This window comes from Lissotriton vulgaris, chromosome 8 (assembly GCF_964263255.1).
Source record: "Lissotriton vulgaris chromosome 8, aLisVul1.2, whole genome shotgun sequence".
Taxonomy (NCBI): domain Eukaryota; kingdom Metazoa; phylum Chordata; class Amphibia; order Caudata; family Salamandridae; genus Lissotriton; species Lissotriton vulgaris.
The window spans coordinates 1305107309-1305132725 of record NC_141696.1 but is presented as its reverse complement, the minus strand read 5'-3'; the positions used below and the strand labels follow the sequence as shown (position 1 = coordinate 1305132725).

Genomic DNA, 25417 nt, shown 5'->3' with positions numbered 1-25417 from the left:
TGGATTTGGTGGGGACTGATCAAGTCTGCTGTGGGTCCCAGTTATGCTCTGGAAATGCTTGGTGGCAACAAAGTCTTGAAGTACACCACTTGAACAATTTATGTTCAGAACATAGACAAGCTGACCCTGTTTGTTGAGGACTATCCAAGGGTTAGTCCTATTTCTCCAAGCGTGTCTTTAGTCTGTTCGGAGTTTTTACGGTCCACTCTGTCTTCTACTACTTGTCTAGCACTGTGAGAAGGTCCTATCTAATCCCAACCTGGGTGGCCTCTATACTTCTGGATTGGCATATTATGGAACAGTGGATGCTATTATCAGGTGCCTGCAGGCCTCTTATAGTCTTCTCTTCTTGTCTCGCTGTGGTGGGAAAGCTGCATATGCTAAATTTAAAGTAACTTTCACTTGGCAGTGTGGAGGTGTACTGCAGTGGTGAAGTTGCCGACCTAGTAATCAGGAGATTTTGGATGCAATTGGAGCTTGAAAATAAAAGCAGGATTATTAGCAAATCAATTCAGACCTATTCCTCAAAGGGTAAATATGTGCATTGTAAATCAGTAAAACACAAATGCACCGTAAATTACATGTTCCTGCCCTCCTCCTCATCACATGCCTGTCACCTTAATCTGGCATTATCAGGACCGCCCATATCATACTGTTTTATGTACAGCACCTAATGCTTGCTGTTCACACTACAATAAAGATGTTCTTAGTAAATTTGCATGCTGCAATTAGGTGCTCGGTCTGTACCAGCAAAAAGCGGTTGCTGCCTTTATTTTGCTCCCTATGCTGTCTGCTTTTCAGGTTACATAACACTAGAGCTCTAGAACACATGACGCTCTAGAACAGCATAGCACTCTGGAATGCAATCCAGTAGTGCTGAACCCTGGATGCAGATCAGGAGCCATAGAAAAGCGGGGCATTGTCAACCCTGATCCCTGGTTACTAAAAAAAATAGTGCCCTCTCCGCTGAGTGAGGCTGCCCATGTCCGGGCACTACGAGTGAGTGACTCGTCCCTACTCCAAAAAGACGATATCTGGCAAAACCCCCCAGTGTCCGAGGTAGAATGTGGTACATTTAGATCCATATTGGCTTCTTCTGGTTGAGCCTCTTGGAGTGTTAAAGGATTGCAATCCCAGGGAGAGAGGGAACCACTCTGATTGCAGGTGATGAAGTCTGGTAAGTAACCGTGAGGAAATGAACAACGTGCCACAAATTTAGAAGAAACACTCCAGGAAAAATGCATGCAATTTTTTCACGCCCCTCCTCACACACACAAACTAAGATTGGCTGTTGAGGAAGTGGCTGGAGACACAAACAGCAGATATTCCTTGATACCAAAGAGATTTTGGCAACCTGTGATGGCATGAAGGAGCAACAGGGAATTGTGGAGACTATGGTGCCAACCATAAAATAAAGGCTGGAAAAGAATGCCTTATGTTGAATCCACCAAAACTAGAATGAGGATCAGATTGAGCAAGGTGGAGACATCACTGGTAGAGGTTTGGGACTTTGGCAGACACAATAGTGGAGATGTTTCAACAGGGAGTTGGACTGAACCCTGGAAAATGTCAGAGGGGCTTCTATTTTGTGCATGCCAGAATTTCTCTCCATTTACCACCAGGAATATGTAATTATAGTGATGATAGACTTTTTTGCAAACCATTTATTTTTACATGTATGCAGAGCATTTACGATTCAGGCTTTCCAGAGGTCACCGCTAAGATGTCTAATGAATATACTATAGTTAGAACCTTGGGGAGTCCAGCTGGAGTAACACCTTCTTGCCGAAAGCTGCCTTCCCGAAAAAACATCTGGAAATTGGAGGTGGTCGAGCACACTCTTTGTGCTATCCCTACCCAATCCCCTTTTCATTCAATCACCTTCCTCTCTAGGATTTCTACCTCTTGTTTAACAAGGGTTTTATTTTTAGGATCTGTTAATCTTCTTTGGCAGCTGCGAATTTGGGATCAACCCTAATAGAGTGCTTGTGAGGGGGGACAATCTGATCTTAATTCTCTTTTCTTTTTAGCATCTTTCCTTGTCTCTGATGCCCTTTTTAGCCAATTGTAAGTCCGGATTTGCTGCAATACTGTAGCCTGACCTTATGTGATGAACCAATATTGGTCAACCACTCTGACAAACCCTGGGAGTGGGATTAGTCGAGTTTCACTGTGATGATTCTTGTTAGGCCATATTAAGAGTGATTGTCTATTGTTGTGCCACCTCTATATTCAATGTAATTGTGATGTTCATTGTATAACTATGCATGATTGTTGCAAGTTAGATAAAAGCTATAGCCCTTATCTGTTCAATGGGAAAAGTGATGTCGGATACCTTCTGTGTGGTCTGTTTATAATGAAAAGTCATGGTAAAGCATAAGGTGTGACTTGTGTATTATGAAATGCTTGTGTTAAAGGCAATGGGATTGTAGGGGGGATTTTTATTACTCTGTACTGAAGCCTGTAGGCAGATATTGTTACATGGAATTTTGCAAATTACCTTAGAAGGCAAGGGGTTTGGTTTCTGTGACCCATCTGATAAAACTATACAAGACTTGCACTATGGTAACCCTTAGTAGGCTCTATTAGGATGGATTTGATATTGTGTTAGCAACTATAATTTATTTTTATGTATTTGTAAACGTATTACAGTATATCTGATGGTTACCTTGTGGGAAAGCTTATGCCCAACACAATAAGTCTGAGCTGGTTATGGTGATCCGCCAATGATAAAGATTATAGGCCTCATTGTTTATTATAAAAATGTATGATAAAGGTAGTAACATATTTTAGTGTCAATAGGTATAGAAAGGAGGAATGGGATTACTCTGTATTCATGCCTACGGATAGGTATTTTGTTACATGGAATCCCACAGATTACTCCAGTAAGCAAGAGTTTTGGTGTTGGTTACATCCTCTGGCAAACTGTGATGACACAATATTTGCACTGTGAGAATCCTTGTTAGACCCTCTGTGGAGAGGTAGTATTCATTTACTATAGATAAAATATATATCCATATTGATACGTAGTCGGCCTTTTGGTCAGCTGTCTTCTGTCACACTGCTTCCCTCCATGACTGCATACTGCATGGGGTAATGGATTTGTTCACATCCTTCATGGGCTCTCTTGCCCAGTGAGCGACAGTATTTTTTGATCACATATGCATACACATCTGAAAATGGGTGAGCTTCAGTGCTTGGTCTGGTTCAAGAGTCCTTCAGTTTTCAGCTTTGTCCTTTTATAGTTGCCCATTCGTTTCTTTGCTTCTCCTCATTTTATTTATATTTTTCTTAAGAGGATAATTGATGTCCCTAGGCAGTACAAATGGCTGCTTGCTTGCTACTGATTTAATCTACCGCTCGCCACATCCCCGTGGCCACTATATCTAAATTTAGGCGGCCATTATGGAATGCTATTGTCCACAGTGTATCGTTGTTTTACCATTCTGTGATGACCAGCACATTCGTTCTAAAAGTTGCGGCTGTGTTGGAAATTTAAAACAACTATGTACGATGCCACTTTAAAACAGACACCCACTGCTATGTTTAGTTTTGTTAATGCAAGCATATTTCCTCTGGCAGAATATTTTCTTTTGTTTGTACTTCTAGTCTTTTAATAGTATATTTATACTGTTGGTTTCTTAAATGGAGAAATCACATTCCATAATTGAGTGAGCTAGGAACCAACCCCATTAAGCCTCTCTGTAAAGTTTGCTAGCCATGCTGAAATATGATTTTTTGTGAATAAGATATTTATTACATTGGTCTGCTGGAAAGTTTGACAGTTTCAGTTATCTAGCTGCTTGGAATTGGGTTATTGGCTTGAAGACGGAGTGGAAAGGTATTAATAATGGAAGGGACCATCACTTGGATAGTGTGGTTTGTTTTCAGCCGGAATTGAATCCTTGATCATCCTAATCCTGATGTTGAAGAAAGATAAAATATCTTTGCAGTGCACAAGATTCACATTTTGTCATTCCTTGTACCATATTTTCCTGTATTTTTTGAATTGCGTTCTTGTTTGCTTTTATTCATTCCTGTTGCATGTTTGAGTAGTGGTATTTTTTTAGTTTTCAGTATTGTGACATGATATCCTCCTATACAAAAATCAAAACTTATTGTGATCTTGTGTGTTTTTGCAGACATTCAAGGTTTTGGCCTGACCTCTTCATCTTTAGTAATTCCATGTTAAATCATGTAGTCCAGTTTGCCATCCTGCAATTGTGGGATGCTTCAAAGGTTTAGGTGCTGCATCTTGTGTACCTGTTTTTTGTCTCTTCAGGTGAATGCAATGACCATGCCCTTAGCTGCAGTCTTTATCATGATGTTGCTTCTTTGATGGCCACAGGCAGAACAGTCCATACTGGTCTGACTCAGTAGAATGATCACAAAAAGTTGTTTGTTGAAGGCTTTGTTGATCCAAACCAGACATACAACAACCTGGTAACATTGATCTTACAGGAACGGGTGAGATGCCGGAGTAGTGGAAGCATATTCAAGGGAGGGCAGTGGTGGCTGTACTGGCTGACATGGAAACCAGATACAAATAATGTGTGGGGCTACCAGATGAGGCTAGCACAACATTCCTACACTTTGTCAATATCAAATACACCCACAAACTGGAGGCTGTGAATGATAACAGCCATAACAGACTATACAGGTCTACTAGTGAGGGTCGGTAGGCAGCCACCTTAACTTAAGGTGCAATGAAATAAATTGGCATCAAACACACGAAAGGTGATAAAAGGAATGCTTGCAATAAGTCTAACCCGTGGCAATCGCTCAGGGTAATATTTCAACCCATCCTTCTTTTTTCACACCAAGCCACCTCAGTTTGGACCCACCTATATTCAAATCAGTCTTGACTCTGCTCTAATAAGAACAGCCCAGCCTGAAATACCAGACCACATCTTTCCTGAACCAGAACACTAGCCACCCAAGACTGAAATCCAGCAGTCATGTCTTGGCCTTAGCATTGGTACTGTAGCCCACTTGTACACCACTAAGGAAACAAAACATAGGAGTCTGTCAGGCAGAACAATGCAAATATGTTGAAATAAGTAGTATGATGGCACAGGACTAGCATACCAGTGACCTTCAACCCTGCAGCTTTTAATAAAACTTTCCACTACTAGTGGAGAAGTGTGGCTCAGGGGTTAGAGGCAGCAGACCTGGAGCTTGAGTTCGGCCCGGGACCAGGGTTCAATTCCCCGCCTCGGCGGGTCTTGGGCTCAAAATTCCACGGACTCGTTAATTCTCGCTCCGGTGCCTCCTCGACTCACGGGTTCACACTCTGCGACTCTGGGCAATAGCTTGCTTAATCTCCACAACGGCCCCTCGCGGCGGGATGCCTGGCTTTCACCTTGTGGATAGCCTGCCAGGGTTATCTCACAGGGGAATACCAGGACGGGTTCCCTAAGCAAGCGCTGAGATGCCCCAGGGTAAGTCGTGCGCTATATAAGTTTCATTCATTTCACTACTTTACAATAGAGAAAGTGGCTTTTGGTTTTGCTATCAAGTTGGGTCTTACTTCAATGGCTTCAGCTTTGACGGTGCAATCTACGACTCTATTGTAAGTTCTCCCTTCCATTTCTACTATACCTTCTACTTTAAAGATGCTAACTCAGGATTATGTAAAGGCAACTCAGATTCCGAAGATAAAGAGGAAGCCCTCAATCCTACATAGCGGTTATATTTTTGTCAAAGATTATTAATGGTTTAACAGGTCTCCTTATTCTACTGATATGCCTCCTCAATGGATTCTTTCCAAAAAAACTTTTTCATCAGAACATTTCATAGTATGAAAGCTGTCCTCATGAGTCGTTAGTAGGGGATGTATTAGCCTATTAATGGTATTGATTTGATACTCCTTGGAGGTGTAGAGAGGTATATCATTATTTTTTTTGATGGAGACTTCTAACTGCATCCTCATTGATTCTTTAATGTCCTCAGGGCGCCAGACTTCAGTTTATTCTTTGATAATATGCCAAATAGGCAACACACACACACACCAATCACATATACCTTAATCTCAAATCACTTCATCTCAAATCAGTTCAATATATACATTCTTTATAAGCAAAATAGACCATTATAAAATAATCATGTCTAAAAATCGAATTCCTTGGTTATATATACAATGCATGTAATAACAAGACAACTAAGTTATTAATATGCTATTAGAAATTGTTCTCTCCCTGCTAGAAATTAACCTATCCATTAACTGACCTAACTATTTAATACCCGTCATACCATTCGACCAAACTGTCCTAAAATTATACCCTACAATATCATAAGGCAAAAATATCTTCCTTATGATCTTCTTTACAAAATTTAAACACCAATGGGACTCTTTACCTCTATCTCGTAATAACGCCACTAAAAGTCACACCAATGCGGTTTAGTCCTTTTCTCCACTTAATTTAGATTTCCTTTCACGAATAGTATTGTCCCCAGGCACTATCATTTCAGCCGAATTCATGTTTCCCCTATCAACTATTATAGTAGAAAAACATTCCCCCTTCTAGTTCCAAAAACACTTTACAAATCTAAGACCCATCTTTTTCTAAAAGCATTTTTTTTAAAACTGATTCAATTTATTACATAATAACATATTACCACAATTCCTCAGCATCCACATTACTTCACTTACTTTCCTTATTTGGAGGGGGTCTAATAACTGAGAGTGAAATATTCTTTCTTTTCCAAGTAAACTGTTTACAGAAAATAGTGACTTGCTGCAGCGAATGGTCTCCTGTCTTACAATATCTACATTTATCATTATCCTTAGCCCTCTTATTCTCCTGCAGCTTCCACTCTAGAGAAGCCAGGACTTTTCCTAATCACAATTTCACGACCCACCTCCTGCTATTTTTTTGCATTTTATATCCCCTAAATAAGGTTGGATTTTTCCTAAAACTAGGGGTTGCAGGAAGAGCGCAGGTTGGGATCTACTCTGGGAATTCGTAGCAACACTTAAAAATGCCAGCACTCTCATCCTTCTTTTTACCAGATTGTTCCTACAGCACCATGAGATTTCCTCAACTTTTTGCATCAGGCCAACTTCAAATTGTTTAATATAATTTGTAGATTCTTCTAAAGCAAAAGAATCAAATGATGGACGGAATGCTTAACAACACAAACATTCACCCCAGACACAAAGATCTGGGTTTAATCCATTGTTCTTTTGCTCACCATGCCACCCCAGTTGAGATCCAGCCATATGCAAATCAGTCTTGACCCTGTTCCTTGTGGGAACAGTCCAGCCCGAACTGCCAAGCCAGGTCCTCTCTTGACCGGAAACAAGCATCCTGGGACCGGTTTCAGCTGTCACCTGTCACCAGCCAGGCTAGCTTGAATCCAGTGGTGCAGTGAGCACAGGAACCACATCTGGGCATACCCTTTCCACTAAGGCAAACCATGGTTGATTATGGTCTACAATAATTTGTGGTACAACCTACTACACTCTTCCCTGGTCGGGTTGTGAGTAATGTTCATGCCTGCTCCATGTTGCTTTTGTATTTTAAAGCAAACACAGCTAATGCTTAGTCTGTTTTCTAATCCCACATTACCACATGCCGACAAGTTGTGTATGGGAAGATGTTGTAGGATTTACAAGATTATAATAGTGGATTTCAGATTAGGCTATAGCTTCTGATCTCCATTCGCCAGTTTATTTGACTGGCAAGCTCTCCATTTCTGGCGCCTTCTCGGCAGACCTGCAGTCAGGACCCCATGATGCTGGAGAAGTAGTAGTGTGAAAAGGAGGAGAAAACAGAACAACTTGTGTATGCACCCGGAACGTAGGCGACTCACAGCTCATCTGTAGAAAAGAGCTAAATGCCTCTTAAAAAACAAAAAAAACACATCACGGTTCCATTAACAACCCACTTTCATTCTTGGAAACCAGTTACCAATCAAATCACGTGTCTAGTGTATCTTTTCCTTTAATCCTGTACGGTATAACTCTGCCTTTGGGCTAGGTTTGTTCTATACAAACACCATATATATGCATATATAGAATTCCTGCCAATAGCATCTTTGAAAGGGGGATAAAGTGAGTCATGCGACTAGTTAAGCTTGTGGTTTTTGTAGTGCATAGGTCTTGATGACCTAAATATGGTGTATACATTTTGTAGGTAGAATTGCAGATATTCTTAAAGTTGTGGTTCGAATATGGCGGACATTTTATAGTGGCTTGAGCGAAAGGTCCCCACTAACTATGATTTAAGAGCTTGCAAGTCTGTTTTTTGATTGGACTGTGTGAAGAGATGCAGGTTGGATGAAGATGAATTGCTTTTGCATATCATTACGTTTGTTCAAATGTTTGGATTGACTAGAAATGGATTCAGATTTCACGATCCTGGCTGGACTGCTATTACTATTATACTTTACATGCTTTTTCCTTTGATGTTTGTTCACTTTTTTTTACAAAATTGATGTTCTTTGCTGCAGTTTACTGAAGAAGTTGTAGTTCATGGCGCTCATCAGTGTTTTTAATTACATTTAGGATCTAAGCAGAAAATGTAGTGGTTTCTTGGTTAATATTTGTGTTTTAGAAGGGACACTGACATTGCTGTATGCTAAAAACCCTGAAATTCGCTCTCGTTGGAAAAGTTCACCTGCTCATGTGTGGCTCCTGTTGGACGCAGTACATTTTCTTTTGAAGCGTAAGTGCTGCAAACGTTTAACGAGAGCTGGTCTGTGCTCATTAACATTTTTGTTTGTGCTTCAGGCAAACCAGATGTGCTGGTGCAGGAAGACGAAGAGTTCAAGCGAGTTGACTTCAGTAAAGTGCCGAAGCTAAAGACTGTTTTCCAAAAAGAGCATGGTAAGTAAGCACTCTGTGACCAAGCATATTTTTATCTAAAAATGACCTGTTCAATAAACTTTTCAGCATAATTCCGTACAAATCCACCAAACGTGTGCCATTTTGTTTGAAATGCTCACTTACGTTTTTTTAAAGATATCATGTAATGTGCTAGTTGGTGAGGGTTTTATCTTAAGAAAATGATATCCTTCAGGAGTGATGAGACCGGTCATCCTAGATGAGGGAATTCTTTTTACTATTTTGTGTCTTGGTTGTGTTCCAGGTACATGAACAATCTAGTTACAGTACAGTGGATGGGGTGTCTTGTCTAAGACTTTGCACATAAATTCAATAGTTTGCTGTTAAATATCTACTGCTCCTCTGGCATACTAGTCATTAAAGGTTCTGTCCCCGAGTCATCCGTCAAAGCCACAGCCAAGGGAGTCAGTAACGAGGCTTAGGGCCTTTATTGATTGGTATTGCTGCAGTCCAACTACTGTATCCATATTAGAAAATTGGAATGTAGAGCACTCCATTGAAAAAAATGGAGTGTTCCGGGCTCCTAATGGCCTGTAGAAGCCGGAACATCAACATTCCAATGTTTAACAAAGGCTCTGTGAGGCCTTTGTTTCACAAATTAGAACATTCTGCCATCTAGGGGCAGAATGTTCGAATATCCTTAGAGCCCTCCATAGCGGGCTCTTCCAGCCATTAAAGGCCCGCTCCCTTGTTAAAGGCCTTTGGCTCGGACCTTTAACGCTGGATTGGGCCTTTAATGCTGGTAGAGCCCGCTGTGGCGGGTTCTAAGGCTATATTAAAACATTCCTGCCTCAGAAGGTAGAATGATATAAATTTACCAGGAAAAAACAGAAGGACATTGGATCAATATGTATTGCTTTTGTAGACGGAGCAAGTTATGTGAATACCAACTTGAATCTGCTACATCACAGCAGTGGGAAATGAAAACAGTTTGCAACAGCTGTACGTCAGCGAGTACATCCCCTGAGGTAACTGCCACATTCCACTGTCAGTGTGGACTCTGCAGACCTACACTCACAGAGGCATGTCAAAGCTGTAGTGACATGGCTATCCGAGAGTTTGTCAGTGCAGCATCTGTGTTGCGGTCCGCTCCATGGAGAGCAGAGAGCACAGCTTAAGTGGAGAAGGAGGGAAGGCACAGAGGGTAATTGGGTTGGTGGCCTGCCACTTGGTGGTGTTTCTTCTTTCAAAGTGGGCAGAAAGGGGCAGGGTAAGTGCAGAGGATGGTAGTGGTGAGTGACAGGGGACCAGCTATTGTTTATGTTTATTACTTGGGAGAGGAAGAGCAATGTAGAAGGTGGTGTGGAAAAGTGGTATTTATAAAATTGGGTGGGAGAGGGGAGTGAGGGCCAGTAGGTGGTGGGAACCTGGTTGTAGAACATGTTTTATAAGAGTCATGGGATGTACACTGGTGAAGCCATGTTGTGTATGGCTCCCCTATGACTTTTCTGTTTCTGCACAGCTAATGTCATCAGGGGGAGATGAAATGGAGGTCCCATGAATTACATACAATTAAGGATGTGTAACTGAATAATGGTGATGTGTTTTACCTCAGGGGTTTGAATCCCACCATGGACAACGCCCGCATTGCTCTTGTTGTCTATGTGATGTCTCTAGAACCCCCAATAAAAAATCACCTCGTTTGAGCAGAAGGCCTATACAACCCATTAAAAGCCCTCTCCACTCTGTTGTCTTCAGTAGCATTCTCAACATTTTAGTGTTCTAATATGTCAGTTTGAGGCATGTGTGCTGTAGATACGCATGCTTTTCATACTCCTGCCATCTAGTGTTGGGTCTGGATGTTTGCAAGTTGTTTTTCTTCGAAGAAGTCTTTCCCAGTCACAAGGCAAGATGACTTCTCCTTTCGGTGGTAGTGCGCATGGGCATCGACTCCATTGTTAGATTGTTTTCTTTCCGCCATCTGTTTGGATGTGGTTTGCGGTGATTCCTTTGGTGCGCAAATACACTGTACCCTTGTCCGTATTGTTTTGTATGCGTTTCATATTTTTTGCATCTCGAAAACTAGAAAAATACTCTATCTTCGCTATAGAAGACCTCGTTAGCAGCCTTCAGGCCTAGCCGCGTCTGTTGACTTACACTCCGTTTCGTAGGATCCAGTCTGCTGCCGATGGAACAGACTCCGTTTCAATTCTGTCCTCAGTGCCACTCCAAGTATCCGGGCACCGACCTGCATAAAGTCTGCAACGTATGCCTCTGACTGGAGCACAAAGAAGAGGACTTTTACGCTTGACAATCGTTCTGGTCCAAAAAGACTTTGCTGGACCGTCTGGCTTGGCGAAGTGACATGCAGTGGGAAACATCTTCTGCTCCAAAGGAAAAACAGGACAAGTCCAGCTGGGCACTGAAAATGTCGGCACCGAAAGCAAAAGATGTTCACCATAAGTCTCCGGAGCAGATCCTAGAGGTTATGAAAGAAAAGCTGGATCCTAAGCAGAAAAAGATCTACTTCATGTTACTCCTTCTAAAAGAAACATTCCTTCCAAGGATTTAAGCAAAATCCCTCTGAAAAAAAGGACATGGCTACAAGCCCTATCCAGACCCCTCCACCATCTTCACAACCACCAGACTCAAACCCCTTAGATATTACACCACAGGGTTCACCACACACACAGACTGATATTGATTACATAGGTGAGAACAGTCCACCACCTACAGATCCTTGGATAATGATCCTGAACTATATCCTACAAAGCCTTCACCTCCTGATGACACATCATACAAGGAGTTAATTTCCAGAGCAGCATCATACCATGGTGGTCACACTTCATACGGAATGCTTAGAAGAGGATTTTCTGTTTGAGACCTTAGGAACATCACATAGGACAGCACAATCCTTACCTATGTTATAAGGCATGAGGCGCCATGCCGATGATATTTTAAAAGACCCTGTACGGGCTCGTATTTTAACACCTAGGGTTGACAAAAAATACAAACCACCTCCAAGTAATCCAATTTATATTAGAGGACAGTTACCCCTAAATTTAGTTGTGTCAAATGCTAGAAAAATAGCTAATTCCCAAACTACAGGAGATGCACCACCTCCAGACATGGAGTCTAAATTAATAGATGCATTAGGGAAACAGGTAGCTGCACAATCCGCCAACCATTGCGTATAGCTAACACACAAGGCCTACTAGCAAGGTATGACGGGCCCATTGGGATGAAATGGAGCAGTTGCTCTAATAGCTCCCAGATGAACACCAAATTAGTGCATGAGGGTAAACCCATATCTAATTCATCTATCAGATGTGCATGCATTGTTGAGAATTTCCGGGTTTAAACTGGATGTTAAAACAATACACAACCCTCACCATCAAGAGGATTTTAAAAAGGTGGTTACAGAGGATACATTTTCAAGGGCAGAGGTGAAGGTACACCAACGTGTACCTCTCCTTCTCCCAACAAACAGTGTCTTGCTCACTATTCCACCCGACCATCTTCCACCTGTTGAAGGAGGATTACAACAATTCTTTCCCATTTGGCAATCTGTAACATCGGACAAATGGGTATTAGACATTATCCAATATGGTTACTGCCTGGAACTTGCCAACAACCCTCCCAATATTCCACCTCGTACTCACAGATTTTCGCTACAGCACCAACAGAACCTCAAACAAGAAATACAAGCTCTTCTGACAAAAGGGGCTATAGAACCAGTTCATTTACAACACCAAGGTTCAGGAATTTTCTCCCTTTACTTCCTGATTCCCAAAAAGAGCGGGTCCCTAAGACAAATCTTAAATCTCAGATTGTTAAACCTATACATACTGTCGGAACACTTCCCTATAGTTACCCTTCAACAAGCGCTTCCACTTTTACAACAAGGCGACTTTATGTCCACACTAGACTTAAAAGACGCATACTTCCACATTCCTGTCCACCCAGCACATCGCCAATACCTCAGATTTGTGATAGCAGGAAATCTCTACCAATTCAAAGTACTCCCATTTGGAGTCACTACTGCACCGCAAGTTTCCTCAAATTGTCTAGCAGTAGTAGCAGCTCATCTCAAAAGACAATAAATTCATGTCTTCCCATATTTGGACAATTGGCTCATCAAAGCCAATACACAGCAAAAATGCTTACAGCACACTCAAAACACTATATACCTTCTCCATCAATTGGGATATACAATCAATACACAAAAGTCCCATCTTAAACCCTCACAATTGCAAACCTATCTAGGGGCAACGCTAAATAGACATACAGCTCTAGCCTCTCCCAATGCATTTAAAATTCAACATTTTCAAAACTTACTACTGCAGTTTCAAAACAACCAATATCTAACAGTCAAAACTTTCATGCAACTATTGGGAACAATGGTATCATGCATCGCAATAGTGCCTCATGCAAGATTACACATGTATCCTCTACAAGAATGCTTAGCACCCCAGTGGAATCAATCACAGGGTCCATTAACAGATCTAGTGTTAGACAGCTGCACGTATCGCCCTCTGCAGTGGTGGAACACACAAAATCAAAAGGGTGGCCCTTCATCAACCTTTCTTTACAAGTCGTGCTAACAGCAGATGCATCTCACAGGTTGGGGTGCCCATCTTCATCACCTAACAATTCAAGGTTTATGAGACACCAAGCAATTACTTGGACCGTCTGGCTGTTTATCTAGCACTAAAAGCTTTTCAGCCTCACCTCACCGGGAAAGTTGTCCTAGTCCAAAAGGACAATATGACAGCCATGTACTGTGTACAAAAACAGGGGGAGGACACACAATCTGCAGCTATCACGCCTCTCTCAGACCATTTGGCGTTGGGCAATACATCAAAAAAATTTATCTCCTGACAGAACGCCTTCGAGGCATACACAGCCAGTTTGCCGACCTCCTTAGCAGGATGCAGCAACAAGTCCACGAATGGGAACCTCATCCCGAGGTTCTTCTTCCATACTTCCAACAAATGGGACTCCCAGACACATAGACCTCTTTGCCACAGCAGAGAATTCAAAGTGACCAGTCTTCACCTCCATATTCCCATACCATCTATCCAGAGGCAATGCCCTATGGATGAACCGGTCAGGGAATATTTGCTTACGCTTTTCCGACTCTCCTTCTCCCTCCACTTCTGGTTCGTAATCTCAGGCAGACATCACTCACACTGATCCAAGTGGCCCCCACATGGGCTCATCATCCGTGGTTCACCACACTACTAGAACTGTCAGTGGTTCCACATCAAAAGCTGCAACTCACTTTCTACCTTCGCACACAGAACATGGAGAAATCAGAAATCCAAACCTCAAGGAGCTCAACCTAGCGATTTTGCTCCTGAAATCATAGTTTGGATACCTAAATCTACCTCCAGATTATATGACCATTCTTAAAGAAGTAAGGAAACCTAGCACTAGAGCATGTTGTGCGTCAAAGTGGAAAAGGTTTGTTATATATTGTAATAATAACACAATTGGTCAGCTAGATGCATCAATACAAAATATTATTTGCTATTTGTTGCATTTACAATGAGCAGGCCTAACCTACACATCTATTTGACTGCACCTTGCTGCAGTATATGCATATTTGCAGAATAGACCATTTATCCTTATTCAAAGGTCCAGTAATTAAAGCTTATATGGAAGGTCTTAAAAAAATAATACCAGCCAGAGTACCACCTGCACCTGTCTGGAACCTTAACATTGTCTTCACAAGGCTTATGGGTCCACCTTTTGAACCATTATACAGTTGTCCATTACAATTGATATCTTGGAAGGTTGCCTTCCTCATTGCTATCACTTCACTAATGACGTATTGGTGATTTACAGGCATTGGCCTTGGAAGAACACTTCTTTCAGCTTCATAAAGATAGAGTGGTTCTTTGTACAAACCCTAAATTCTTTCCAAAAGTAGTTTCTGCTTTTCATATCAACCAATCAGTCGAGTTACCTGTGTTCTTCCCTCAACCTGAATCAGTAGCAGAAAGAGCTTTACATACACTTGATGTCAAAAGAGCACTATTGTACTATATTGAAAAGGACAGAAGATTTCAGCTAAACAAAACGACTTTTTGTTGCATTTGCTCAACCTCATAGAGGAAATCCCATCTCAAAATCTGACATTTCTAGCTGGATCGTTAAATGTATTCATACTTGTTATGTTAAAGCTAAAAGAACTTTAACTAAACCTCCTAGAGCACATTCTACCCGCAAACTAGGAGCATCTATAGCCTTTTTAGGTAACCTTCCCATAGCTGACATATGTAAGGCAGCTACATGGTCTACACCACACCCATTTACAAAACATTATTGTGTGGATGTAATACCACGTCAACAGGCTAGTGTGAGACAGGCTGTGCTAAAAACACTCTTTCAAATAACTGCAACACCTACTGGTTAGCCACAGCTTTTGGAGGGTATTGCTGTACAGTCTATGCAAAGCAAGTGTATCTACTGCACACACGCCTTGAACAGATTATGTTACGTACCCTGTAAGCATCTGTTCTTGGCATGTAGAGCTATAGATTCACATGGCCCATCTCTCCTCCCCAGACAGCTATGGTTGTTGCAGTTCTAATTATTCACATTATGTACGCATGGACATCGCTATACTACACTTACTTACTCCATTCTCACCTTCTTGCGGGAAAACAATCTAACAATGGAGTCCCATGTGCACTATCGCCAAAAGGAGGAGTTACCTTGCCTCGTGACTGGGAAAGACTTCTTCGATGAAAAGCAACTTACAAATATCCGGACCCAATGCGGAGTATGCGAAGCATGTGAATCTACAGCTCTACATGCCAAGAACAGATGCTTACAGGGTAAGTAACATAATCCTTGTAGCATGCTGTTTAGGGCTCTTCTGGTGGTTAAATGCCATCTCCAACAAGTATGTTTAGGCGGGACTTATAATGGGAGAAAGGACATTTAGCACCTTAATGCATAACGCTGCAACATTCTACCCTCCAAGCAAAACAGAAACATTGGACTGTGGGAGCGAACGGCTTGTAGGGCATTATTTTCCTTCTGCCACTCTATTGTTTTCAGTGAAGCTCTCAAATATTCAAGTACTGTTGTATAGCTTTATGGCTCATTGTAGTGGGCTATATTGACCATTACAAGCCTTATCCAGCATTCTAAAGGCAAGGGCCTATAACAAGGAAGCAGGCCTTTGATGACTGGTATAGCCTGCCACTGTGGGCTATGATGCTAATAGAACATTCCGCCCCATAAGTGTGGAATGTCCTTATTTAAAAAAGCAGCCAGCCCCAAAATCATCGGGTTTAAAACCCCTCGTGCCTCTGAAGCATCAGTGACTTTTGCAGCTCTAGCTATGTGTACAGTTGCCGCTGTGCATGCAGGGCCCTGACAGTAACTACAAAGATCAAACCTACATGCCATGAGTTGTGAAAGGAGGCAGAAGTCCTCCATGTTCTCCGTTGGCTCATACAAACTGTATTTCATCATTTGGCAGAGCTAAGGGACATACAGGAGCGGAGAAGAATCCCCCCTACCTTCTTCCGCAGATCCAGTGACACTGTGAACTATGGGAGTGGAGGGGGCAAGAGACATGCGGTGTACCAACGTACACAGCCTCTACCTCTCTCTCTTTACCCTTAGCATTCCACATATACTGAACAGGCAGAAGAGCTGGAACATCAATGTCTGCAGATCAGGACTTTGGAAAGTTGAAAGCCATTGAGTATAGTCCGCTGCTGCGCCATTGTCTTCAGTAGATCTGTCAACATTCCAGTGTTCTAATATAGTCTTTGACCCATCCACAGAGGGACGCACCCACCATTTAATGTCCACTCCTGCATTATTGCCACAAGCTGCAGGTGAGGGCCAATACTGACTTAGTTCAAACAGGAAAGTGGTCAGCAGAGACCATCCCAGAGGTGCACTTGGAAAAATGGTTCTGGCTGGGCCAGGTGCATTGAGCATGTGTACTATAAAGGTCCTTCGCTGTCACCAGATTTCAAACCATACATGAGGGACACTTCGGGTGCTTGCCTAGGCCTGTCCAGGCTGCTGGACTGTAACGACACTGGCCCCCTGGGAAGTCTAGAAGGTGATGGGAGATATTCTTCTGTTGCACACTGAGATTGTGCAAAGTGAGTGCGCTTGCCTCAAGTTGGCACTTTATTTCAACACTTAGGGCCTCGTTAAGATGGCGGTTGGACCTCAACCAACGGCTTGTCGGTTGCGGTCTGACCGCCATCTACTGCTGCAGTCCAACGCATTACATTGCGTGCGGTTGGAGGCAGCAGTTTGAGGACCGACCAACACTTTCCGACAGGCTCAAGGTTAGAAACCCGCCATAATCCTTTAAGGACGACGTTTCCTCTGTTGGGATTATGATGTCGGTTTCTGACAGCCATTCTATGCCGGCCTTTCCTACATGGAAAGGCTGTCAGAAAGGGACATTGGGTGCTCCTACCAGGGCCCCCGTCTGCCTCTGCATTTAGGCCTGGGGGTGCCCCTAAGGGACCCCTAAACATCCCTGCACTGGTGCCTGCCACACAGTTCAGTGATGTTCACAAACTTCCATTTTTCAATTGGACCTATTGCTACGGGCGTTTTCAGCCCACCGCACAAGCTCCCATTGGCAAATGAAAGTTTCTCACTGCACTATGTGCGGTTGCCTCCTAATTGGGATGTCTGAACCACCAACCTATGGTCGGGCGGTTCATTCCCTGTACGGTAACATCGTAATCAGGGCTTTAGATGGGGGGAGGGGGTGCACTTCATGAGCCTTACCCAATCTGCTTGCAGATTGCTTGGAACACTGATTGTGGCGAAGAAGGAGCCTTCCGAGGCACCCTTCCACTTACCTCATTACAGACCGTGGGAGCCACAGAAAGAGGGAGAGCGAAGATTCTGATCTTTTTCCTTGAGGATATGCTCAGACTCTGTACTGCCCACATAATATGAGGAGAAAGTAGGAGTCGCAGGCTGTGCATTCTGGATTTGTAATGTCGATGCCAGTATTTCTAGCCTGTTGCTGTTTTCAACATTGCCTTCATAATTTGTTTTGTAGGCATATCATTTTATTTCATTATTACGGGTTAAATATTTATTAATTTCCAACTAATTTCCGTGTGCTGGTTCTCATTTTTACACAAGGGTGTACCTCATATTATTAACTTATAGAATATGCTATACTGTTGACAACTGTTTGTTGACATCCTCTACCTGGGCTATAGACCCAAGCTGAATGCAGAAGGGACATAAAGCCATTGGTACCCTCCACCCGATGAGGGTAGACAAATGTAAATAAATCCTGGAGAAACAAAAGGGCAAACATTTTTGGTCCTCAGCCATCCTATGGTCTTATGTGACGCTCATAACATTCGAGTGTTCTACCAGGAGAAGCATTTTTGCTCTTTGTCCTAGAACAGTGGTTCTTAACCGGTGGGCCGGGGTCCGTGGAGCCTACTCAGGGGGTCTGTGACTGCTTGGAATAATAAAGTGTATATTAATAAAAAGCACAATTTTAAAATGTAAAACGTTCTGTAAATGTGGAGAAATTTGAAATTGGAGGCTAATTTTTTTTATAAAGTTGTCCACAGATTGATTCATAGGGCAGTGCATGTGCATCAAACAAAATAAAGTATGGACGATGGGTTGCCTTAATTGAATTTAGAAAAAATATTATCGTCCCATTAAAATAAAAATTTAGATTTTTTTTTCTTTTTAAATATTTGTGAATAAAAAAATATATACTTGATTATTTGTGTATTGGTATGAGTTTCAAATCTTCGAAATTCCTTAGGCCGAGGCCCTACTTCCTATAATGATTCAGTGGGGGGTCAGAAGGTTTAGAATCACCGTCCTATGGGAATGAAACCTCCTTTATAAAGTAGAGCAGCCATCAAGAAACCGTACATTGGCGAAGTGCCCACCCACACATCAATATCTTTGTTCAACTGAAGTTACAAAAGGAAGGATGAAGTTCTGTTTTACAGAATTGCGCAGTTCTGCTTTGCCTGATTTCCTAACTCTTCTATTATGATTTCTTGTCTCCACAGGCACCAAATATTTTTTTTGTATTTATAAATTGTTGCAGGATAGCAGTTCACTCGTCACTTAATGGCAGACGTTATGCTTTCTAATTCAGGGTGATAACTCGTTTTTTGTGTTTAAGCAATGAAGGAAAGTGAAATGTAAGAGTACAATCTGTTACTTCATCTTCTGTCAACTATACACTTGGATGTTCCCATTCGATCTTCCCATTGACCGTTTGTAAATTGCCATAATCTGCAACAGCTTTTCAAAACATGCTACTTTCCTCCTATTTTTTTTTTTTTACACAACTGTCATAGACGATACCTTAACTCACTACTTTTACTACGGTTACTGGATCTCTCGGGTGAAAAAATACGCCGCAAAATTAGAGCTCAGTCGAAGGCATTGAAAGGCAGTTCTTTGCTTCCTGAAAAAGGATTTCTTAAAAAGGGTGCATGTGTGAATGGACTCTTCAGTGCGCAGTCTGCTTTCCCTTTCTGCTGTGATGGTAACGGCAGCCATTTTGGAGGATGTAGGTGAACTGATTTATTGAACAAGTAAGGGGTTTGAAAATTGGGAGTCAGTTTGGAAATTGGGAGTCAGTTTGGTAAGTGTACGAGGGAAGTTATGTGGCCATATCGACGTATGCCTGAGAAAAGTCCTGCCGCAGCACGAAGATCAGATAACAAAATAGGGTTTTGGCTAGAGCCCAGTAAGGCTGTGCCAATAACGTAATGAACAAAACAGATTGCCAATACTGTGCAATGATTTTATTTTTCAAGGGTATGAACTAGCTGTCGCTCATCCCAAAGACCACTCTTTCAGTCGAAGTGTTTTTCAACAATAGATGCGTTTATTTTACTTTTTATTTTTATTTTATTTTTTGAGTAGAAAAGTTTTTAGGGTGTGGGACATCACCGCATATATAATTTAACTTGAATCAATTACATTTATCATAAACTATCAAGGAGGGTGATAAGGAACTAATGGGCTGAGGATTTAAAGAAAAAAGAAGGAAAGAAAGGCAAGAATGCCAGGGATTGTACATTTAACACATAACACTTACAGACGACAAATTCACGACAGACAACAAAGAATATATTGAAATTAGACGGGAAAGAGGGGACTTTTCCTCTATCGAGGGATGAATTTTTTATTTATTCATTAGATGCCCTATCAGAGTCCTGTTTTAAGTTAAGCAGGTGGGCCTACTCCACTAGATGGTAAAATGAACAGATCTAGATTTAATTCAAAACAATAGACCATCCAACATTATTAAATTCAAAACATATTTCGATTGGTCTATGTAGATAAATAAATCAGAACAGAGGTCGACTCGTTTCGAATCCCAGAAGTTTGGGGGATTCTCTTCAGGACCAAACAACAATATCTGTAAGACATAAATTAAATAACGTACTGTCAGTTATTCGTGCGAGCAACTCTCAACTTACATCCAACTCAGCATACCTGAATTGTCTCGTAGTGTATACACTTCTGGAGAACTAAAGAATCAAAGAAAAGAGAAAAAATACACTTGTTTATCGATGTTGAATAAAAAGGGGAGGCTTCAAAAAGAGGTGTTTCATAGAAGTGTGACTTACTTGTATAGTCAATCAAATTCTGTCCTATTCAAATCTGTTTATTTTATATGTCCGTGATTCGGTTTTCTGTGTAGAGATGTTATTCTTCTCTGGAAGAAATGGAGACGATCATGAGTTCATTTATGGAGCGACGTATCTGTGTGTGAATGAACAGCTAGGTGAATATGGACAAAAGTCTAAAATAACGTTAGGGAGCCAAATGCCATGTCGTATTTTCAAGAGAATTATTTCGGATTGTGGACGCGACTCATTGTTCGAACCGGTCTCTAAATTCATTGATTTCTTTTTGAAACCTTTCACTACTAAGGTGAGATCTTTTCTCCAAGACACAACCGATTTCCGAAATAAACTACATGAACAACCTTTGAATTCAGATCATGACCTTTTGGTCAGTATGGATATTGTTTCACTGTACACCCAAATTCCTCAGGACCAAGCATTAGAGGTTTTGGAAATATTTTTGAATAAGCGGGAAATGCCATCTAAAATCCCGACTGAATTTATCCTGGAATTGGCCAAAATGGCCCAGACAAAAAATTACTTTAAATTCAAAGACGACTTCTACTTCCAAATAAAGGGAGTTGCAATGGGCTGTCCATTCGCCCCAGAGCTGGCAATACTGTTTATGAGCCAATACGAAGATACATTTGTCTATAATAACAACCCGTTTCATCAATGGATCGGAGGCTGGGTCCGGTTCATTGATGACGTCTTCTTCACATGGTCTGGTAATGCAGAACAGCTCTCGCAATTTCATGAATGGCTCAACAACAGGACAAGAGATATCCAATTTAGCCTTCAATCATCAAAAACCCGCCTTTCCTTTCTGGATGTCGAGGTATTCCAATTGTCAATTAGTGACTACACTATTTATGAAAAAATCTGACCGGAACAAAGCTTTAGACTACTCAAGTAATCATCCGAGAAGCTTAAAGCAAAATTTACCGGTGGGACTGTTCCTTCAAGGATGAATACATGATTCATGCCAACAGCTTGAAAGAAAGACTACTTGACCGTGGGTACCCGGCTAAATTGTTGAAACAAGCCATCAAACGAGCGTGGTGGACTCCACGGGAAGAATTGCTAAAAAAGAAAGAAAAGAAACAATTGAATCGCACAGTCTGTGTGTCAACCTTTTGTCCCTCATCAAACTTCTTGAAAAAACTATTCGGCAAAACTGGCACCTATTAAAAGAGACTAATGATCAATTGAAAGAAGTGCCATTATTTTCCTTTAAAAAGGACAAGAGTATTGCCAACCAAATTGTCCGAGCAGCTGTACCAATAACAAAAACTATGTCTCTACGAGATTATGTCAGTCTTCCCCCAATCACTGGACATCGAAAATGCGGCACATGCCTGTGTTGTAACTCTACAATTGAAGGGAATCTATTCCAACACGAGGGCGTGTCATGGAAACATGATTATTTTACGAACTGTAAAACATGAAACCTAGTGTATGGCATAATTTGCCCATGCAATAAGCTTTATATTGGTAAAACCAATCAAGAGGCCAGGCAAAGGATGTCCCAGCATAAATCCAGGATAAGAAAGAAAGTTCTCACAGCCCCCTTAGTCCAACACTGGATTGAGGAAGCCCATGCGGAAAACGATTTTAAGTGGACAATAATATCCAAGATTGAACCAGACCCAAGAGGTGGAGATGTGGAGGTCAAACTGAGACAGCGGGAGGCAATGCTTATTCTAAAATTTAACACAACCATTCGTGGTTTAAATGAAATGTCAGAATTATACCATCTTTGAAGCTTCATCAATAAATCTGCGATTTACTAAAGTACTTTGTCTTACACCAGTCAATCACCCTGTTGAACAAAATCTGAAACACAACTACACTCACATTGTGAGTAACTAAAATACATCAGTACGATAACTGAGCAGTCTTGCATTGTACATCTTGCTAATTATAGATGCATTCGTACACGGATTGAAATGGAGTCCGAAGTGCAAATCCATGTTCCCCCAGCACATATAGCTGTCAACAAAAAACTACCTTCAAATCCGGGAATCCACGCGGTAGACGCAACAAGACATATTCCCACCAATTCGACAACAGTATGAATGAGAATATATGCGGATAACAGTGCGACAACTTTGTTTAATTCCCCGGCATCATGGATGCTAAACTACAACTCCCGGCATGACTAGCGGTTACATACGGCATATACGACTTTCGTTCAACCAAGCTGACCCGGAAAAATAAGCCATTGGCGTCCGCATTGATGGCGGGACACTACTAAGGAGGAAATCGAATAGGATTTAAGGTACATCCGTAAACTACCCCGAATAGGATAATTTACAGCAAAATGTGATGCCCGCTTGTTATTCAGTTTACAGCGATGTAGTACTGTTTTCCGACATTGTTTTTAAATGCTTCCGCCGTAAGCTATCACGCAATTGGGGACATTCGAGCATACTGTACTGTAGTCTAATCATCAATCCGAAATAATTCTCTTGAAAATACGACATGGCATTTGGCTCCCTAACGTTATTTTAGACTTTTGTCCATATTCACCTAGCTGTTCAAACACACAGATACGTCGCTCCATGAATGAACTCATGAGCGTCTCCATTTCTTCCAGAGAAGAAGAACATCTCTACACAGAAAACCGAATCACGGACATATAAAGTAAACGGATTTGAATAGGACAGAATTTGATTGACTATACAAGTAAGTCACACTTCTATGAAACACCTCTTTTTGAAGCCTCCCCTTTTTATTCAACATCGATAGACAAGTGTATTTTTTCTCTTTTCTTTGATTCTTTAGTTCTCCAGAAGTGTATACACTACGAGACAATTCAGGTATGCACTGAGTACATGCTGAGTTGGATGTAAGTTGAGAGTTGCTCGCACGAATAACTGACAGTACGTTATTTAATTTATGTCTTACAGATATTGGTGTTTGGTCCTGAAGAGAATCCCCCAAACTTCAGGGATTCGAAACGCGTCGACCTCTGTTCTGATTTATTTATCTACATACACCAATCAAATTTCAAATATGTTTTGAAGTTAATAATGTTGGATGGTCTATTGTTTTGAATTAAATCTAGATCTGTTCATTTTACCATCTAGTGGAGTAGGCCCACCTGCTTAACTTAAAACAGGACTCTGATAGGACATCTAATGAATAAATAAAAAATTAATCCCTCGTTAGAGGAAAAGTACCCTCTTTCCCTTCTAATTTCAATATATTCTTTGTTGTCTGTCGTGAATTTGTCGCCTGTAAGTGTTATGTGTTAAATGTACAATCCCTGGCATTCTTTCCTTTCTTTCCTTCTTTTTTCTTTAAATCCTCAGCCCATTAGTTCCTTATCATCCTCGTTGATTGTTTATGATAAATGTAATTGATTCAAGTTAAATTATATATGCGGTGATGTCCCACACCCTAAAAAACTTTTCTACTCAAAAAATAAAAGAAAAATAAAAAGTAAAATAAACGCATCTATTGTTGAAAAAAGCTTCGACTGAAAGAGTGGTCTTTGGGATGAGCGACAGCTAGTTCATACCCTTGAAAAATTAAATCATTGCACAGTATTGGCAATCTGTTTTGTTCATTGCAGCACAAAGATCAGCTTTGACGGCCTCATCTGATTTTGGAGTGACTAGTAGACGTCCAATTTCATCTGAAGATTAAAGATACAGAAAAAGTAACTATGTGATTGACAAATAATAAAAATAATCCAGACAAAAGAAGACCTTGAAAACGGTTCGAAGCGAAGGGTAAAAAAGCAGCGCATCCATGTTCGTAGATCTGAGATGCTGTCCTTGGCGCAGGGCATTTTGGGAATTGTGCATCCTAACAGAAATATAAATTGGAGGGACGGGCAACTGGTGAATCTTGGAAATGTATGAGATTGAGATTGACATTTTATGAATTTCAGATCCATAGACATAGAAGAAAAAATGCCCATGTGAAGCATACCAGTCAAACGCCACAATATGAGGCTAACATATACTCCTTAATCAGAGTGCAATCCACCGAGCCTCTGACCATGTTATAAATATTAATTTTATTTACAGCGGCAATATGCCGCCTGGACACGTTTTTCCTGTGCTCCTATTCAGCCCTCGTGTCTTTCTATTTCAGGAACTATTACTGCTGCCAACGCCAGCACTCTGAATGATGGAGCAGCTGCCCTGGTCCTCATGACTGCTGATGCTGCCAAGAAGTTCAATGTCGCCCCACTGGCAAGAATTCGAGGTACTCTTTGTGCTTGACCTTCATAAAACAACACTGTACCAAAGGCTTTGTTTGTTTGTGTGTTTGTCTCAATACTTCATTACTGTGCATCTGCCCACAAAAGATGGTTGTATTCATGCATGCCTTTTTTTCTTTTATAGGGTTTGCTGATGCAGCTGTTGATCCTATAGATTTTCCAATTGCACCAGCATATGCTATTCCTCAGGTAAGAATATTACAAACAGTCGGATATTGCACATAGTTAGCAAAATATGCTTTTTGCACATTGGTAATCAATGTGTTAAATTTGAAATAATGTATTTCTGTTACCTACCTATTCCATTTTATGTAATATCTATTTGGGATAGGGATTTGAATCCAATGTTACATGTGAGCAGTAGGTCAGGTCAAATAACTTTATTCGGTTGTTTAAAATAACAACCATAAAAGCATATCACACTAAACATATATTGACTCATACTTACATAGAGAAATTAAAAAACAACATAGAGCAGAAAAATTGCAAAAAGTTACAGGCAGAATGTACTCTCAGGATGATAAAAGAAAATGATCTGGGAATATATAAAAGTTGGTGCTTATCTAAAAATATGTCTATCACCAGCACTATTACCCTTCCATACTTTTCCTAAATTTGAGTGCTAATTTTAAAAAACTGCATACAAATAAAGTACAATCACAACTTAACATCTGAAGGTAGTAAAGTGCTGGTCTAAATTGTGAGAAGTTCAGTTTTTTAAGACAGGGTTTTAAATATAGCCTCCGTGGTATAATATAG

At 41.1% G+C, this 25417-nt stretch overlaps 1 protein-coding gene across 2 annotated transcripts in view; it reads left to right on the top strand.

The window, feature by feature from the left end:
• ACAT1 (acetyl-CoA acetyltransferase 1) overlaps positions 1 to 25417 on the top strand; it is a 174814-nt gene that overhangs the window by 128815 nt on the left and 20582 nt on the right. Inside the window, exons 8-10 of one of the 2 annotated variants that reach the window (XR_015299355.1) lie at positions 8735 to 8830; positions 24529 to 24642; positions 24783 to 25018. Coding sequence is in view for 1 of the 2 variants with exons in the window: in XM_086935236.1 (XP_086791362.1) it covers positions 8735 to 8830; positions 24529 to 24642; positions 24783 to 24847 (275 nt within the window). In the remaining variant the exon portion in view is untranslated. The remainder of the gene's footprint in view (positions 1 to 8734; positions 8831 to 24528; positions 24643 to 24782; positions 25019 to 25417) is intronic. The other variant, XM_086935236.1, reaches the window with a different exon arrangement.